The following is a 12,397-nucleotide window of genomic DNA, read 5'->3' as shown; positions in this document are numbered from 1 at the left end:
AAGCTTGTCTGGTTGGTGTGTGCAATATTATACTTTGTCTATTTTTGCTTCATTAAGGAAAGAATTTCTTTCTTTACCTCAGCATTCACAGTCTTTTTTTCACTGAAATACACAACAAAAGATTTTGCTGGTTGTCTCTGAGAAATACAAGAAAAGGCTTGTATTTAACATGCTGAGAACGTGTTGACTTTAATCATTAAGCAGCCTTTTCCTTGTTGGAAATCTGTGACAATATGCTACATCCACAAGATTTTACAGCCAAATTATTTAATGTAAGTGACCAGACATTCAAATAACAACCACATACACAAGTAAACTATCCGTTACCTGACATCTCTGCAGGTATACTGGCCAACTTCTCACACAGGATGTAGTCGTTGGGGTTGAGGAACGGCAGCTGATCCATCATGCTCTGTTTGGGAATAAGGTAGAGAACCTCTGCGAGTTCCCCGTCTTCTATAATCGACATACGCCTGACAGAGTTCTTCCTCTTGACCCGGTCCAAGACCACCATTTCATTGCTGTGCGTGACGCCGCAGATCCTGCCCAGGCTGCTGAGTTTGAGAAGGCCTGACATGCTGCTGCTGTCGAGGCTTTCAGCCAAACAATTGAGGCTGCAGACTGACCCAAGACGAGAGACCATAAAGCAAACCTCAAGACGTTAAAGCCCTCTGGTGACTGTCAGGCACTAAGACTGTGGGACTGACTCAGCGTGTGTTTGTGTGTGTGTTGTCAATCAGGCAGTCAAAGACTTACTCCTGCCACACGCCCCCTAAGAAGATTAAGTAAGGTATATTTTTAGGGTTTATCTTCAAGGTAAACAGAGGATCTGAGTTCAAGGAAGTCTCTATAAGGTAACCTTCTTCCCTCCATTCCAGCCACATACACATGAGTTCCAGCCTTCGAGTAATCTAGTGATTGGGGTGCTCTTTTAAGAAGATTACAAGCTATTGTATCATCCAGTATGCAGTTATATTTTATTTAAATCTCCAGTAAATGTCTGCACAAGCATGTTCTGCCTGATCTGTTGTTGGATTATGACTAAACACGAGGTCCAGATGAGCACAGAATTGTTTTTTTGCAGAAATCTCTCATAACCTTATGAGTGCAAATATTGTAATCCCCTGTGTCCTCCAGCATGGACAGCAGTCTTCTGGATGCTTAGCTTCACCTGGCAAAAAGTCAGGGACAAGAGGTCGGCACCCTGGACCTGGATCCTGAAAGTATTTGAGGACTGCAGCATTATTCAAGGTCAGACAAGTCAATGTAGATCCGTTCAGACGCTCTCTAATTAGCATTTTTTTTTTAATCCAGTGCCGACAACTAATCAGATGTTTGTTGATTAAACGTGATAATGGGCTCAAAGATCTACCAGGTAACGTCTTTCTGGGAAAAAAACATCTATCTTATAAATATAGACCAATAATTAAATGTTTTCATCGGTAAAAAAAAAAATTAAAAGGTGCAATATGTAAGAGTTCATAGATCACCAGGATAATTGTTTCCTGCTACTAGTTGTATTCTTCTTAAGCATCCATCACTGTTGCTAATGTTAGCTTGTTAGCTCAGTTAGCCGTGCAGCTAGGCGAACAACCAGAGGAGTGTCTGTGTTTAAACCACTAGCACAGGAGCTTTGGATGGCTGGGAGTAGATCTCCTCAACACAATACAGAGATGTCTTCTACAGAAATACATATTTGATTCATTCCTGTTTTAAACCAAAATTCGTACAGATTGCACCTTTAAATGTATAAAAGTAAAATAAGCGTACATGTATAATGTGTTACACTCGTGTGTGTTGTTGCCACATTTGTCGGCAGCTATTTAAATGCAGACTACAACCGTCCAGTTGTTGACAATATGATGGATGTGATCTGAAGTACTGTTATCACGTCACCCTAAATACACACACACTTACAAAAGGGTTTCTGATATGTAAGAATCTAGTTACTTAAAATTCAAGTTACTAAAATAGAAGGTTGACTTTGGGAAAAACCTGAACGAGCTAAAAGCTTTCGGGAGTATCACACAGCTGTGGAGTCTTCATACTCCAGTGCTTACCGAAGAGGCTGCAGGTTAACCTTTGCAAACACATGTGTAAAGAGCTCCACCTACTGGCTGTAATGTGAAAAAAAATAAAGCTATTTGAAGCCGCAGATCAGGTTATGGTAATTCTGTAGGTTCATCACTATGAGCGATCCCTTTGTTTCGATGTCATTTGATAATTGTTATTAAAGAAGTATTGATCATAGACGCTCTATGTGTAAGATTTTCTACACTATAAAACATAATACCCTGTATGGGTGGCAAACTGTTAGTAGCTGTGTCGAATGTAAGTGGTTTCCCACTGATACTGTTGGATGTATTAATGATCAATAATAATCATTATCAATCACTCCTTATGTCTTATCCATTGAAATAAACCCGGCTGTGCAGAATCAGGGATGACAAACACCACTAACTGGATGGTTCCAAGCAAACATGTATCATGTTTATTTCTTACGACATGTAGCAAATATCATACCATCAAAAAGGTGAAAAACATTTTACTTTTGCTATTTTGGCAATTTAAAAACAGAGAAAACTCCCTTCTTCAAAGTACAGAGTGAAATCTCTAACCAACATACAGATAAGAGGTACAAATATACAGGCTTCATTAAAAAATAAAAACATACAAAAAACAGACACAATATGTTTTTCTGACATGCATTTAACATGTTATCAAAATGATCTAGTGACCTCAGTAAGCTTCACACAGTCGGTTGATATCTGAGTTATGATACGGTTGATTAAATGTGCTTCAGCTCAAACAAGCTAAAAAACAAAATTCAAAAAAGTTAGAGTTTTTGTTTTGTCTTTCTATGGATTTTATTTTTCTACTTACCCGTATTACTGAAAAATCTGCAATACCTGGTTCACATCTCATACAATATATTTATACTTTATGGGTGTAAATACTGTTTAACGGAGATTTATCCTCGTTCATTAAACTGCTCAGTTATCTGCTGCAGTGACTGCAGACAAATGTGGTTTCAATGAGGTGTGCAGTGAAGCAAGTTCAATTTAAAAACCTGGTGCATATAGAAAAATTAGGCAAAAAGACAAAAGACATACAGAAGTGTTGAGATTGGAGGAAACAAAACTTAGGAGTTGATAGAACGAGATCTGACCGCCTCGTCCTCGTCATCCTCATTCTGCTCTTCCTCTCCCTGGTTGAGCGGCTCTCTGTCCGAGTCTCTCTCCGCCTGCTCTGACCTCTTGGTCGTCTTGTTCAGGGTCCCGCCCTGCAGAAAAACAAACATTAACTCAACATCCTGTAGGGGCAGCATATATGATTTATAAAACAGTACACATGCTGTGTGTAGGGGGTCTGACCTGTCTGTGGTCGACAACGTTGAGAATCACCGAGGTGACGATGCAGCCGATGGTGTTGGCCAACATGAAGATCATCATCCTCTGCCAACGCCACAACGGAATCTTCTTTTCACTGAGCAGGAAATGGAGAAAACATTAACAGTCAGTCAAGATCTAACATACAGCATGTAGCATCTGCAATGAGTCCCTGTTCTGAAGTACTTCCTACCTAGACTCGGTGCCCAAAATCTGTCCAACAACCAGATTGGACACCCCGATTCCCACCATCTGTATGGAGGTGGCAAGACCCATGGCTGTTCCCAGAGTCGCCTGAGGTACGACGAGGGGGATAGACGGCCACATGCTCGACTGGAAGACAGCAAAGAGGGTTTAAATTAAGACGCGTGCTTTTCCTAAATATGAGGCACAGACACATCTACTCACATCTGCTTAAGTTTAGAAAAAAGCAGGACAAATATCAATTATAAACAAAGACAAAAAAACACCTCATGACATCTGTCTGAGAGAGCATAGGTGTCAAAAATTAAAATGGATCTAAACTCACAGCAGCAAAGGAGTAGGTGATTCCAAGCCATATGGTGGAGACGAGAGGAGGGACAAAAGTGAAGGCCAGGAGTCCAAACACAGGCAGCGTGAGAACGGCACAGGCCACTGCGAAAATGCCCCGCAGGCCCACATAATCCTGAAACAAACACAAGAGACATCACGTTACACAATCTTACCTACTTATTTTATTTTGATTCATACAGCAGGTTCAGAAACAGATTTAGGTTACAGATACTCACTATGAGAATGCCCACGCTGGCTGAGAGGACAAGCGAGCTGTCATAAACCGCCCCGGCGATATAGGCTGCCTCCTTCTGACTGTAGCCGCTGTACTTATCCTGAATGAACTTACTGGACAGGAAACAAACAGAAACATGTAAAAAATAAATGCTTCTTTTGTGTTTATGCACTACGATCGTTTCAATACAGTTCTTTTATGATATTTGTCAGTTTTTTGGCTACATGGGGTTAGTCTAACATAATTTTTATCCTAAGAAATACGCATGTTCTGGGTGTTGTCAGCCGTACCTGGCATCGGCGATGAACGGGAAGATGCCGTTGTAGAAGAACATAATGGTGAGAACCAGCAGCCAGTATCTTAGCGACAGGAGCTTCACATCCTGAATCCTCTACACACACAGAGAGAGAGAGAGAGAGAGAGAGAGAGAGAGAGAGAGAGAGAGAGAGAGAAAGAGAAAAAACAATAATTTAGGCCACACAATCACTGCCAAACAAAGAAGTTATTGACCATGTAACAGAAAAAACTGAGGTCAGATTCTGTTCGTACCACTTTGCGAGACTCCTCTTGGATGGCGCCATCAAGCCCCAGCTGCCTCATCCCAACCTTGTCCAGGGTGCTGACTATGATGGCGGATGTAAAGCCCAGCACGCACAATAGTGTACCTAGAAAACAGAGCATCATGTGCCATGTGGCATGAAGGAAAATCACTCTTAAATAAATACATTTTTTAAACCCAGGCCTAACGTTTTGCATATTTAAACCACAACTTTTACCACAAGAGTAAGTCGACCCAAAATGCTTGTTTTTGTCTTTTTTGTTTTGCTTTGTCGCTCTTTCAAAATCCACCAGACTCCATTTACAGAAACAGAAATTCTATCATCATTAAACACACTCCATTAAATTGGAGAAAAACAAAATAAAATTCACCGTTCCAACAATCACCAACTCTCATTAGACATGAAAATACCCTGAGAGGAGCAAGAGGGAGGGCGAACATAGAGAAGCAGCAGGGGAAAACTGTACATAGAGACAGAATACTTTCACATGTAACTGTGAACGACCAAATCAGGGTTGGTGATTGTTGGAACAGTGGAAAGACGAAGCATGAAGGCTTTTTCTGAGTTTCATTTTTTTTTTTTTTTCAAGTTTGCATTAAGTGTCTTTCACCAATCTAAAAGTACTTATTTTGTAAATAGAATCTGGTGGATTTGGTGAAAGTGTTTGTTATATCTTCTACCCGTGTCGGGATCCTTTTAATAATGTTGCCAGACACAATGAGAACTTGTAATTGACAAAAACAAGCACTTTTAGAAGTCCTACTTTCAAGTTGCCCAAAAGGAAAACATTGCAGCCACTGAGCTGAGGCTGATCTAGTAGACTGATTCAAAATGTTGTGTAGCCATTAGCAATTTACCCCTAACTAACTAACTACTACTATTGAAACCCCCCTTTAAACTTCTTTTTAGAACATTTTGTCATTATTCAGTCATGGCATACACCTACCGCCCCAAAGTGTCCACTGCATGCCATATTTTTCCTCAAACTTCTGGGTGAGGAAGAAGTTCAGGACTGAACCCAGGCGAGAGAAAGCCAAGGTCAGACCGAAAGCCAAGGCCAGCTCCTTCCCTTTGAACCAGAAGGCTGTGATGCGGTTCTGAACAACTAATAAGGACGCAAAAAGAGAGAGCGGCTTAGGTACATTCCTCTGGGTTCACTCTGCAAAGAGTTTATGTGTATGACTTCCGTTAGGTGGCCTTACTGGTCAGAGATCCATTGCCTGATCCGAACAGTAGTCGGCCTGTGAGCATCAGTGGCAGCAGATAGGGAGTTCCTTTGAAGTGGGAGCCCAGCGCGAACAGTGACGAGCCCAAAACACACAGGAAGGAGAAGAGAAATACTCCAACTGCAGAGAGGGGGAGAGAAGAATCAATTTACCATGAGTGAATAAGTCAGCTGTTTGTTTAAGCACATTTGCAGATAAGATACACTTACAGCGGTTTCCTAATTTGTCAATCAGGAACCCAGCCATGATCACCACCACTGCATTCCTGTTGAGAAAAGAGCCCCAACTGTATCTGTTTTCTGATGAAGACATATGTCTTTTTTACAGTAGAGTCACTGTGTGTGTGTGTTCTTACGTCCAAGCATAGATGGCATAAAGAAGATTGTACTGCTGAGGGCTCATCCCCAGTCCCTCCACACAGTCCACCGTCCCATTGATCACGGTTGCATTGGGACATGTCAGGTTCTGTCAGATGAGGAAGGGGGGTCACAAACTACATCAAACTACAATGATCGTACTGAGGTAATACAGAGGAATCGTTCAATACTGATAACATATTTAAGCTGCTCCCCTGCTCCCTCTTACTCACCCCCTGGAACTGATCCTGCAGAACACTGGGGATGTCGAAGCAGAAGTAGGAGCCAAACGTCAGCAGGCAGTTGAAGAAGAGCACCAAGAAGCGGTAATACGCTGTAAAAATAACAAAGAGTAGATCATGAGCTTCCTAACTTCACTATGAAAGTGAGTCTAAAGCATGGACAGGAAGAGATACCAACACCACCGAACACTTCAGTGTTTTACATACAGCAATAGCAGCATTGGTTTATAGTTATGGTGACTTGCATTTAATATCTAGGGGAATATGTTCTAACCATAAAATAAGCGGGTACTCTGATGAAAAACCTTAAACTCATACATCTCTCCTGTTTAATATCAGCTTTAACACAGTGCTTTTGAAAAGATCAGTTCACAATAAAGCTTTAAATATTCGGACATGCTTTAAAACCTATAAAAATACTGGGCTAACTTCAACTGTTTTATATAATGCTGAGTATCTCCAATATAGTACATCATAATCTCATCAGTTTCAATCAATCAATCAGTTGACTCATATTTTGAATAAATTGAATCTGGCTCTGCAAAATAATTAGAAACTAATGTTGTCAAGTTCATGTAGTGGAGTAAAAAGTGGGGCTTATTACACTTATTGAACTGTCAGCTGATGTACCCCATGACATCTCCTTTATCTGTGTGAATAGGTGCTTCATGTGTACCTCACTGGGAAAACACTGTTGTGAGACAGAATTAGCTCAGTGGTGGTAAATGATTTAGCGAATGAGGTATTATTTCATAATATATTCATGAGATAGCAAACTATTACTGCTAACCTCAACGTTTTGGTCACTTCCCGTTCAGTCACATGAGCTCTTAACGACACTTGGAGTTTAAAACGCTGAGTTGTTCAGTTCAGTGACCCAGTTTTTCTTGTGGGGGGAGAGTTTCGACATACAGGTCTGGCTAGCTAAAGCTAAGTCATTTTTGGGAAATAAAACTATATTCAGACGTACCTTTCTCCGCTGGCTGCGTCATAGTGAGCGAAAACGACAGTGGCTATAAAAGACAGCTTCTAAATCACATCCTTCAGTGTTGTTTACATGTAAAGCTAATGTTGCAGAGCTAGCAGGCTGTGTTGAGGTCCGCTACAACTCTGCTGATGCTGCTGCTGCCCGCACACCGCAGATCTTTACACTACATGGATAGATGTAGTGTTGCGTGATGACGTAGAGGATGGTTTGGAAATCTGCGCTCGCAGCGTCACTGCAGCCGCACCGGACTACTTTTTTTAAAATCCGAAAACTTTATTGAGGAACAATTCTGAATCGTTATTATATTATATTATATTATATTATATTATATTATATTATATTATATTATATTTTAAACATTAAAGAAAAAGTAAAATTAGAATAAAAGAAAATATTTTTTATGAATGTAACTGTAACGCTATTTTCTTTTTTGTTTTTATGTAATTTTTAAAGAGAGAAAAAGAAGCCTGAAGTGAAAATTTAAATTTCATTGGTCTTTCAAAACACATTTGTGAACTTGAATAAACTTTTTAAATATTCAAATTAACATATGTAAATATAAATTATATAACATAAAATACATACATATAGATTTAAATTATGCAAGTATGTTATGTATTTCTGTTATTAATTTGTCTGACTAGCATTTTTAAACTACATTACATTTAAAAAGGGGTCTCAAGTCTATTGAAACCCTCCAAGAGAAACAATGAAACATCAACCAAAAGCATTAAAGTGGCTATTATAGGACACTGCATTGGTTAATTGAATATATGCGTGTTCACATTTTTCAGATTAAAATATTTTATTTTTATAGGTTAGTCTTTAAATGTGTTTCTTAAATGCTCCCAAATGACATAGCAGCCAGCAGCTTCTTTAGATTTAGGATTTTTTAATCCCATCCCACTCATTGAGTGTTTTATCAGTGTGTCCTTAGATGTAATGCCACAAAACAAAGTCATGTGTCGGCCACAGACTGTGGTGTCCATAGTCCACCTGGTGACAGCTGCTGCGTCTTACTCTACCTTCTGCTGATCTAATTAACAGCGGAAGGAGTTCTCACAAATACTCTTATTTAGAAAGGTAGCAATAACACACTGTACAAATACTCAATTACAAGTAAAAGCCCTGCATTTAAAATCTTACTTACTAAGTACTTACTACTTACTAAGTAGAAAAGTATTTGCATTAGAATAGTACCAAAATACTCATAATGCAGAAGGACTAATTCCATGAAATAATAAAAATAAATAATTTTGTTTTTATATTGTAATCGTATAAATGATCGTAATCTGCATAGTAACTACTACCTAATGTTGTCAAATAAATAGTTATAAATTGGAGTGATAAGTACAATATTGCCAGAAATAAAGTAGCCTACCATAACATGGAAGCAAACTAAAAATACCTCAAAATTGTGAGCCCACGTAATAATCAGTCAGTAATTTAGTAAAATGACCCAGCTAAAAAAATAAAGACACCTAATTTACTCTTTAGTCGCGTTTATTCGTAAAAAGTCTGTTTTCATTGTAAGAGGCTAAGGTAGGACATATGTAGCGCGTTTATTTTAGTTTTTGTCCCTCAGCGGACACCGTCGTTGTGATCAAAACACGCACCTCTCTGAATGTTTGTTAGAGCCATGTGTTGTGTGTGTGACGTGTTCAAGGAGTTTTGGAGGGTTTTGTTTATGTCCTAAACTTGTGAAATGTCCGTGCTGCGCAGAGCTACAACATGGGAAGTGTCTGATTCTGCGGAAAGCGACTCTGAGACCAAACCCAGCAGCAGTCAGATAGCAACAAACAGCACAGGTTTAACAGAGGACCAGAGCCCAGAGGACAAGTGCAAAACCGCCCCATCGTCTGCGACAAAGAGGAAGTCTGGTCAAACTTCTGCTTTGTCTCCTCCGAGGCCAGCTGGACGTGGCACACCGAGTCCTGCACGAAAACGCCGCACCAAGGAGGAGATCGAGGCGGACAGACAGACGGCCAGGGAGAGGAAGGAGGAGAGGGAGAGACAGAGAGCCGCCAGGGCCCGGGAGAAGGAGGAGAGGAGGCGGGAGCAGCAGAGGAGGAGAGAGGCTGCGGAGCACCTGAAGAGTCTCCGGCCGGAGAACTGCCTCAAGAGCCTGACTGTCTGCGTAGACCCAGGTGCTGCCTTCACGGGCCGTCGGAAATGTGCATTCCATCGATTATAAAATAACGTTTTAAGAAATATTAACACAGCTTGTATGTTATCATTGATGTATATGTTTACAATATTGATACAATACAAGTCGTTTACAAAAAAGTTTAAAAAATACAATTACGAAAACTAAACTTGTTGGAAGTCAATTTTTAATGTATATTAGATATATTGAAAGACCATTGAAAGGTATCATCTGACCAGGTTATGACCTCCACAACAAGGACAATAGTCTGAAAAGAAGCCTAAAGTTTGTTCATCCGTAAGCACATGTGTGTGTTTCTCCAGCTCTTCTCCAACAGGATGGCTCAGACATCTTGCTGGACACCCTGGCTGCCTGTGAGTGGAGGTTCAGCATTCAGAGCCAGCAGCTCCCACGCAGCATCACCTGGACCAGAGACTTACCTCAGGTAGGCACCTTATGCTTCTTGTAACATCATTTCTGTGCGTATTGCTCCTACATCTGCTGCACATCTGGTGGGTGCACAGCTTGTAATCATCTGCATGTTTTCTTTACTGTTTTGTATTTAGCAGGGAGATGATGGAAAGAGTTCTGTGGAGGAGGAGCAAGTGGTTCTGGTGCTGGATCTGACTGACCTCATGGACCTGGTGGTCTCTGTGAAGAAAGTAAGCATTACATTGTAAAGAAAAAAAAAATTCATAAGATGGCAGCCGAATTGATGGTCACTTTGTCATTTTTTTGTTGCCACTACAGATGCTAGACAGTGAAGAAGAGGAGAGAGGGGTCGGGTCCTTCCTCAGTCCTCTGTTGGAGTGTCTCAACAGGGATGTAAAGAAGGTGGTCACACTCGTAGTGACAGACTCTCAGCCAGATTACAGGTACATGTGTGTGTCTGTAGCTTCTGATGGACACTTAATAGCCTGGTTACTTTCTTAATTAATAACTTGATAAGCTTGATTAATCTCAAGTGAGATAAAACACTAATTCTAACGTGACATACTGTATGGGTTTACTTGCCAACAGGACCAATGCAAGTGGTGTGTATTTACTAGATAGAACACTAGGGTCCAAACTGGGGATGGAGCATCTGGACATCGAGGAGGTCAGGTTACTACATTTTTCTTAAACACTGCAAATACTCGACATAAACACGTTCGTGTACACTTGATTGTAAATGAGCTGAGTTGTAACTTTTCAAGCCAGAAGATGAGTCGTTGTTTCTTCATCTCCTTTCCTCTCCAGGTTCTTGTGCACCTACAGCTCTGCAAGAACATCTCGCTGGTCCTCCTGGATGGCTGGCAGGAGGTCACTGACCATGTGTGCGCTGTCACGAAGGCCTTATCAAAGCGCCCTTTCAAGTGAGCAGCCACTTTAATCCATAGTAAAATAACCATCAGCTGTTAACTGTCTATTTTCCACTAAAGTTAATATAGTTCACTAATTAAAAAACTGCTCATACTGTGGAGCAGTGAGAGAAATTGATATGTCTTTAATACTATCACGTTAATATCTGACTAATCTTCCCTCACTTATAGAATATAATGAGATAAAACTAAAGCAAGATAAAAAACATATATATATAGATTATATACACAGTATACACATTTTCACATATACAGATATCCTTCCATGTTTTTCCAGACTGCTGACGGAGCGAGCAGAGCTGCCCTTCTGTGTGGACGGTTCGTGGGCCAGCGGGGCTCGGGTGGAGAGGGACGGCTCGGGGCTGATCCAGGTCTGGAGCAGGCAGATCCAGCAGCTGAACAGAATCAGCCCCGCCGTGGCCTCCGCTGTGACCGCTGCCTACCCGTCTCCTCAGCTGCTGCTGCAGGTACACCAACACCAGCAGGGGTGGTGGCCTGGATCCCCGCTGTGACCACTCGCTGTATGCAACTGCTGCTTTTCAGTGCTTTGAAAACACATCTTTAAAGTTGTTTTTTTTGTTTCTTTGGCTTTGTGACAATATGTTTTTTAGGCATACCAGAGCTTGGGGTCAGAGGAGGAGAGGAAGGGTCTCCTGGCTGGTCTTGTAGTGCAGAGTGGAGGTAAAGAGAGGCGAATAGGACCGGAGATATCAGCCAGAGTTTACCGCTGCCTCACTGCCCAGAACGGCCAGCTGGTCCTGGACTAATTTGTCCACTTAAGAACGAGATGGATGGACGTCAGTGCGGATAAATCTGGTTTCTAATTACACCCGTGACCACTTGGCTGCTAATGTATTAATGTTGATGTTTACAAGCTAAGAATAGACCTTAGATATCAAGTTCGCCTCCCAAGAAAGCACTATTAGTACTGCTGTGAACTACAGCGAATAGAATGTTAATTATATGATATGTATTTGTATATTTTGAAACAATATTCTGTTTATGCATAAATGCAACATGCTCTGTTAGAAGGACTTTCTGTATATAAAAATGAGCAGCAGGAGAACTTCTCATCTTTTTCTTTTATTTTAGAGAATTTCCAGAGTAAGAAAGCATAACTCTTAATAGAAAAGACAAATCCTCTTGTAAGCAAGAAGACAACGGCTGTTGATGTTCAAGCCATGCCGATTACAAAACACACATTTTACTGTACAAAAAGACAATTCCACAGTATCAAAAAGCATCTCCTGTCCCCCTGGAGTCAGTCCCTGAGAACAACTGTATACACAAGATCTCTGGTGCATATATATATATATATATTTTTTTTTTCCGTCAAAGCCAAACCTGGCAAACATTAGGC

General features: G+C 40.7%; 2 protein-coding genes across 2 annotated transcripts; one reads left to right on the top strand and one right to left on the bottom strand.

Moving 5' to 3' along the window:
* Window positions 1-2,468: 2,468 nt before the first annotated feature.
* mfsd1l (major facilitator superfamily domain containing 1-like) lies at window positions 2,469-7,661 on the bottom strand. The gene is made up of 13 exons (XM_084341600.1): window positions 7,513-7,661; window positions 6,534-6,634; window positions 6,300-6,409; window positions 6,154-6,209; window positions 5,921-6,064; window positions 5,665-5,823; window positions 4,708-4,823; window positions 4,449-4,549; window positions 4,160-4,271; window positions 3,919-4,056; window positions 3,583-3,722; window positions 3,375-3,486; window positions 2,469-3,283 (listed from the first exon to the last, which is right to left on the bottom strand). The coding sequence occupies exons 1-13, from the start codon at window positions 7,532-7,534 to the stop codon at window positions 3,143-3,145; spliced, it is 1,452 nt and encodes a 483-aa protein (XP_084197726.1). The 5' UTR covers window positions 7,535-7,661; the 3' UTR covers window positions 2,469-3,142.
* A 1,478-nt stretch (window positions 7,662-9,139) lies between these two features.
* On the top strand, window positions 9,140-12,103 carry eme2 (essential meiotic structure-specific endonuclease subunit 2). The gene is made up of 8 exons (XM_084342440.1): window positions 9,140-9,677; window positions 10,000-10,121; window positions 10,243-10,338; window positions 10,427-10,551; window positions 10,697-10,775; window positions 10,916-11,031; window positions 11,315-11,504; window positions 11,649-12,103. Exons 1-8 carry the CDS (start codon window positions 9,236-9,238, stop codon window positions 11,802-11,804), a joined length of 1,326 nt encoding a protein of 441 aa, XP_084198566.1. The 5' UTR covers window positions 9,140-9,235; the 3' UTR covers window positions 11,805-12,103.
* The last annotated feature ends 294 nt before the right edge of the window (window positions 12,104-12,397 follow it).

The sequence above is a fragment of the Pagrus pagrus genome (assembly GCF_965226575.1).
Source record: "Pagrus pagrus genome assembly, chromosome: 21".
Lineage (NCBI taxonomy): Eukaryota > Metazoa > Chordata > Actinopteri > Spariformes > Sparidae > Pagrus > Pagrus pagrus.
Note: the sequence above shows the minus strand (reverse complement) of the source record. Positions and strands in the feature narration are given on the sequence as shown.

What these genes read in the sequence shown, in the direction of transcription:
- mfsd1l (XM_084341600.1), bottom strand. Translation starts at nt 7,534, where the DNA reads ATGACGCAGCCAGCGGAGAAAG. An exon ending in CCGTTCATCGCCGATGCCAG is followed by an intron (nt 4,272 to 4,448) that starts GTACGGCTGACA and finishes TTTCCTGTCCAG; the next exon opens with TAAGTTCATTCAGGATAAGT. An exon ending in ATTTTGGGCACCGAGTCTAG is followed by an intron (nt 3,487 to 3,582) that starts GTAGGAAGTACT and finishes TTTCCTGCTCAG; the next exon opens with TGAAAAGAAGATTCCGTTGT.
- eme2 (XM_084342440.1), top strand. Translation starts at nt 9,236, where the DNA reads ATGTCCGTGCTGCGCAGAGCTACAACATGGGAAGTGTCTGATTCTGCG. An exon ending in AGCATCTGGACATCGAGGAG is followed by an intron (nt 10,776 to 10,915) that starts GTCAGGTTACTA and finishes TTTCCTCTCCAG; the next exon opens with GTTCTTGTGCACCTACAGCT. An exon ending in CTCCTCAGCTGCTGCTGCAG is followed by an intron (nt 11,505 to 11,648) that starts GTACACCAACAC and finishes TATGTTTTTTAG; the next exon opens with GCATACCAGAGCTTGGGGTC.